General features: G+C 39.8%; 1 protein-coding gene across 1 annotated transcript in view; it reads right to left on the bottom strand.

The window, feature by feature from the left end:
- LOC149456982 (cytochrome P450 2G1-like) overlaps positions 1–5,938 on the bottom strand; it is a 41,211-nt gene extending 35,273 nt beyond the window's left edge. The window contains exon 1 of the mRNA XM_089684271.1: positions 5,765–5,938. Within this exon, the coding sequence (XP_089540397.1) occupies positions 5,765–5,938 (174 nt within the window). The remainder of the gene's footprint in view (positions 1–5,764) is intronic.
- Positions 5,939–6,596: the final 658 nt, after the last annotated feature.

Genomic DNA, 6,596 nt, shown 5'->3' on the forward strand with positions numbered 1-6,596 from the left:
AACCCCTGGGAGTGAGGGGACAAAGCCACACAACCAGGAGGGTGGATCAGGGGTCGGTCTCTGCCCACCACCCACACAGTGGGGAGAGTTGTTGGAAAAGGAATCATATTGCCCTGAAGGTCAATTCTACTTTCTAGGTTTTAAAAAAATTCACAAAAGGGTGCAAACGCATAGTGTATTACCACCATTAAAATGTAGTTGACAAAAATTAGATTATACTCACAAACATGAATGAAAAGCAGGCATATTAAACAGCAGCAATTACAGCCAAGGGTTCCCTTGGCTGGAGATGTTGTCGTTTGATATGTCTGTTTACATTCATGTTTGTGATTATAATATAATATTTTCACATACATTTTAATGGTGTGTCCAGGAATGCCTGAACAATTAATTTAGACAGCTAAATCGAACAAACCACGTTGCTTCCAATACAAAATAATTTAAAACAATTTAACTGACTCAGCTAATTATTTTGAGTTAGTTTTGCCAAGCAGTAATCTTTGAATAAACCAATAAGATCAATGTAAGTATAGACTGCACGATATAAAATATTATTATTAATAATAATATAAAATATAAATCAATATTTATTTATAATATGTCACTTACAAACACCACTAACAGTTTAATTAATAGGTTGACACAGATACTATAACTGACAATGAATTGCTAAAGCCATGGTAAATCTGTTGGATTGAACTAAATATGTAATTTCCCCTATTGTAGATATCCTAACCAACTGGATAAAATTTGGCAGATAATAATGTGTGTTTGACTAACTTGACCCCTGAATCCGCTGAAGTAGAATTACTGGTTGAAGTTTTCTAAAGTTATGCTAATAAGGCAAATTAGAATGACCAAATTGTGACATGTTAGGAGACCTAATGAGGTAGCAAATCAATTAACATGACGTACTTCCACAAATCAATAAGCATGAAAAACATACAATAGTTACCCTTCAAAATCGCTTTTTGGCCAGACTCTCCTAAAATGGCTGCCGATTAATGGGCAGAGTTGATCTTCACCAAAATGGTGTCTAGTTAGGTTGAAGCTATGTGTCCAGCTTCAGTGGTCAGATGATGTCTGTGTGTCCCCCTTGATGGTGAAATCTGATGATGTGTGATGGTCATGTCCAGATGTGGTGAACAGATGAGGTGACATGTCTCCTGTCTACTTGACTTGCAATTTTATTGAGCGGCAAACAATACACTCATAACATTTTATTAAACTGCCCAAGAAGGTGTACCCTCCTCTATGATTGGTGGGTCAATCTAATCATCAACCCTGTGTTTGCATATGTATTAACTCACTTGGCTACCAGAAATTACTATTTCAGTTTTCCCGTAGCTATGTATTTTATAAAATAATCTGTTATAGGGCAAATTATTATTTTACTATAACAAGCTGGACTAGGTAATTCTATCTAAAATATATAAAATGGCTAGGAGAGTCTGGTGATTTCTACTTTATGATCATTACTCTTTCAGTGTAGCAGTATTCAAATGTGCACTGCTACAATAACTTAAAAATTCAAATGTGCTCTTCTAACTACAGAAATGGCATGATTTTATAATCAAATATTAATGATGTACATAAAATTCCTATACTACATATACTTTTTATTTGGATATGACTACATTATAAAGCACATATTTCTAAAATAATGATTACAAATAAACAACCATAACTAGTAAGCTTAATAGATAATAGATTATTTTAAGATAATGTGCTATTTCGCCCTGAATATATATATAATATATATATACAGTTGCAAGAAAAAGTATGTGAACCCCTTGGGATTACGTGGCGTTTTGCATGAATTGGGCATAAAATGTGCTCTGAACGTCATCTAAGTCACAACAATAGAAGAACACAGTCTGCTGAACATAATACTACACAAACATTAGATGTTGCCATGGTTTAATTGCACATAACATGTAAACATTCACAGTGCAGGGAGGAAAAAGTATGTGAGGCCCTAGCTTAATGACTTCTCCCAGAGCTAATTGGAGCCAGGAGTGAGCCAACCTTGACTCCAATCAGTGTGATGATATTGGATGTGTTGCTGACAGCTGTCCTGCCCTTAAAAAACACACACCTGTTTTGGGTTTACTGGTTTCAAGAAGCACTGTCTGATGTGAACCATGCCTCGCAGAAAAGAGCTCTCAGAAGACCTACCATCAAGAATTGTTGACTTGCATGAAGCTGGAAAGGGTTACAAAAGTATCTCCAAAAGCCTTGATGTTCATGTGTCCACGGTAAGACAGACTGTCTACAAATGGAGAAAGTTTAGCACTGTTGCTACTCTCCCTAGGCGTGATCATCCTGTAAAAATGACTGCAAGAGCACAGTGCAGAATGCTGCATGAGGCAAAGAAGAATCCCAGAGTGTCAGCTAAAGACCTACAGAAATCTCTGGCACATGCTAACATTTTTGTTGACACATCTACAATAAAGAAAACATTAAACAAGAATGGAGTACATGGGAGGACACCACGGAGGAAGCCATTCCTGTCCAAAAAGAATATTGCAGCACGTTTGAAGTTTGCAAAAGAGCACCTGGATGTTCCACAGCACTACTGGCAAAATATACTGTGGACATATGAAACCAAGATTGAGTTGTTTGGGAAGAACACACAACACTATGTGTGGAGAAAAAAAGGCACAGCACACCAACATCAAAACCTCATCCCCACTGTGAAACATGGCGGAGGGAGCATCATGGTTTGGGGCTGCTTTGTTGCCTCAGGGCCTGGATGGATTGTTGTCATTGATGGGAAAATGAATTCCAGAGTTTATCAAGACATTTTGCAGGAAAACGTACGACAATCTGTCCGCCAACTGAAGCTCCGCAGAGGATGGGTGATGCAACAGGACAATGACCCAAAGCATACAAGTATTTCAACAAAACAATGGCTGCAACAGCACAGAATACGCCTTCTGGAGTGGCCCAGTCAGAGTCCTGACCTCAACCCGATTGAAATGCTGTGGCATGACCTTAAGAGAGCGATTCACACCAGACATCCCAAGAATATTGCTACACTGAAACAGTTTTGTGAAGAGGAGTGGTCCAAAATTACTCCAGATCGTTGTGCAAGTCTGATCTGCAACTACAGGAACCGTTTGGTTGAGGTTATTGCTGCCAAAGGAGGGTCAACCAGTTATTAAGTCCAAAGGTTCACATACTTTTTCCTCCCTGCACTGTGAATGTTTACATGTTATGTGCAATTAAACCATGGCAACATCTAATGCTTGTGTAGCATTATGTTCAGCAGACTGTGTTCTTCTATTGTTGTGACTTAGATGACGTTCAGAGCACATTTTATGCCCAATTCATGCAAAACTCCACGTAATCCCAAGGGGTTCACATACTTTTTCTTGCAACTGTATATATATATATATATATACATATACACATATAGATAAGTGTCTTGATACTTATATTTATTTTAGTCGTTTCCTAAATACTGTCCCAGAAGTGTCAAGTTTTATTTTTAAATAATTCTGAAAAATGTAATTCCCTTTTTTTTAATTTGGTTTCAAGCCCCTACCAAAAAGTTGCTTGCAAACTGATAATGGTTAACATATTCTCTCAGTGTCTTTCATTTCAGTGATCAATTGCCAGCTATGTATGCAAGGTTTGTTTGTCCTGCTAATCAGTACAATAGAGAGAAAGACAGTCTAGGGTTTATTTACTAAAGCTGGAGAGTACAAAATCAGGCTGACTTCTGCATAGAAAACAATCAGCTTCTAAACTCAGCTTATTCAATTAATCTTTTGCAATAAAACCTGGAAGCTGGTTGGTTTCTATGCAGAAGTAAACCTAGCTTTGCACTCTCAAGCTTTAGTAAATAAACTCCTATGTGCATCTTGCCATAGGATGTTAGCAGTGATGTATGTAGGTTTTGTGCTGCCCTATGCAACACAAAATTCATCTACTGACACTGACCAACACCACCCCCTCTTTCCCCCTCCCACGGAGCCTGACATTGACCCCTGCCCCCCACCCAGGGAGCCTTTGACTACCACCCCCCACCACTCATCTTCACAGCTCTGGAAATCCCCGGGAACAAGAGTCAGGCTCTAAATACACCATCAATCAGCCCACAGCCTCTCTCGGATCCCACCTGCTTACCATGGCGCAAGTGTCCCTTCTTTCATCCCTTCTTCTGCGGGAAGGTGCTGCCCCCGTGAAAAATGCTGCCCTAGGCAAGTGCCTTGTTTGCCTTGTGGTACATACACCCCTGGATGTTGGCCTATGTTTGCTAGGTCCAAAGCTTGCCAAACAGAGAACAATAAGAAGAGTTTCTCCTAGGCTTCAGGTGTGTGGATAACAGTGACCCATGGTCCAGAGAATTTGTTCTGTAAGCAAGCTTGTTTACAGTCTAAATTAGTTTAGTTTCTGCCTCTTGGTAAAGCCAGGCTTAAGCTCACACTGTCCCTTGACTTGTTTGAAACCTGGTTAAACGTCAATAGGACCATGTCTCTATCTTGGTTATAATATTCCTATAGTCCAAAATGAAAAATGATAAAATATGTATATTTCTTTATAAAACAGTTCTGACAGGTTGTAATGCGCTAGGTGTTTGAGCCTTTTGTGCATTTTTTTCTGTTTTTTTGAAGATTACTCAGTCTGAAGAGAGCTGCATTGAGTGAGCACTGGGTGAATCGGTATGAACAGTGAAGGTGATCGGCACAGCGAGGTGGGCAGTTACTGGAACCGATCCCCTGTATGGCTCTCTCTGCAGCAGCTGTAAGCTGGCTTCTTCTCCTCTCCCTCACACCTGCTTTCAGCTGCTTTAGAGAGAGCCATACAGGGGATCGGTTCCAGTAATTGCCCCCCCCACCGCACCCATCATCCTTCCTGTGCACCATACGTTTCCCCCACTGTCCAGGCCCCCCTGCATGCCCCCACTCCCACAGTGCTGCCAGCTTCCTTCCTCTTCTTTCTACCAGCAGCTGCAAGCACACAATAGGATCCTTCAGGATGGAGAGTGGGGGAAGGGTCCAGTAAATGTCACATTTACCAGCCCCTTTCCTGAATGAGCACAATGAGTGATTGGTAACAATCACTCATTGTGTTCATTCATAACTGAAGTATAGTAAAGTGTTTTTTTTGGGGGGATGGGGCCCTGTCAGGTGGCTGTATGGGGCCCCATGGTTTCTAACAGCAGCCCTGACTGAGACTATGAGGAGCACCTTGGCTGAGTGTGCAGAGTTTGGACTGTTGCAGCGACATTGAGGGTTGGCTTGACTGCTCTCTGTGGCCATGTGCTATGCAGCCTACCTCTATATTTAAACACTAATGAACTGGTTATATTACATTTTCTTTCTTGAGTTTACAAGCAGTTTAAATGTACATAAGCTTCTTTAGTTTACATATAATTAAACAGTTAAAAATCATTTCAGCTGTAATTTAAAAAAAGGTAAAATACAGCTGGGAGTGTTAGTAGGGAGGAGAGTCATACTGATCCTAGATTGTTAGGTGATCAACCCTCTTAACATGTAATGGTAAATACCTAGTTTGTTTCCCACCAGGGACTGTGCTTGCATGGAGTTTGTATGGGTAGCCTTGTGCTCTGGCTTCCTCAAACATGCTACTAAACAAAATGATTGATTTCTCCTTCTTCCTAGTGGAAGTATGCTTGTACAGCTCTGGTTGGGATATGAGACTGTAAGCTCTCAGGACAAATGGATATAGATAAAAAATATCACCCAGGTAACTCTATACTTTCAGTATTGGTATGATTATAAATTTTGCTTACCTTTTGCAGTGTTACCAGCACCTTATCTGGCCTTATTTGGAGAAGGTTGCCTATCAGTGGTAGTGGGGGAGGACCGGGTGGCAGAAGAGTTTCATCCTTGCTGTTCTCTTTCTTCCATGGTATAAAAATGAGACACAGCAGAACAATGAAGAGCACCGCACTGTAGAGCCACATGTCTGCTCTCTGTGGGTACAAACAAGGACTGCCTTTTTATGTGTTCAGCATGGGACATGAACTCAACCTGTGCCCTTTAGTTAGCAAAAGCCAAAAAACGTGCATGGAGCTCAAACTGTGGACGATTAACTCAAAGCAGAATTTCCCTTAGTTCCGTTATTAGTCTAATACACAAAATCACCAAAAGGAAAGTATTTCCAACCATCACCTTTTTTCTGCTGCCCAGTATGGGTTTGATTCACCAAAAGTGACGTGTTAGTAAGAGATTACTTATGCTACTACAGGTGCCACAGGTACCATGCAACAATACAATTAAAATGGAAAAAAACAGGTATGACTGATAACGTCCAGCACCACATCCCAAATAGAACATAGTACAAAAAGAAAATGGATATATGGGACTTTAGAGGTGTATGTATATCACCCTCAAGAAATTACACACAGACATTGTATGTATAAAATCACAGATTTTTATTAAAGCATCACATATTAAAAATGGGTAAAGTAACACAAAGCAATAAAAACCAGATCTAAAAAATATAATAATAATAGAATAAAAAACCCTATATATCTTCCTCTAATGTGCTAATATTCATACAGAAGGTACATTTTAACCACATGGACATATAGCATACTAAGAGATTGTGAAGAGGTGTAA

The sequence above is a fragment of the Staurois parvus genome, unplaced genomic scaffold, assembly GCF_062004578.1.
Source record: "Staurois parvus isolate SC_StPar_1 unplaced genomic scaffold, SC_StPar_1.0 ptg000340l, whole genome shotgun sequence".
Taxonomy (NCBI): domain Eukaryota; kingdom Metazoa; phylum Chordata; class Amphibia; order Anura; family Ranidae; genus Staurois; species Staurois parvus.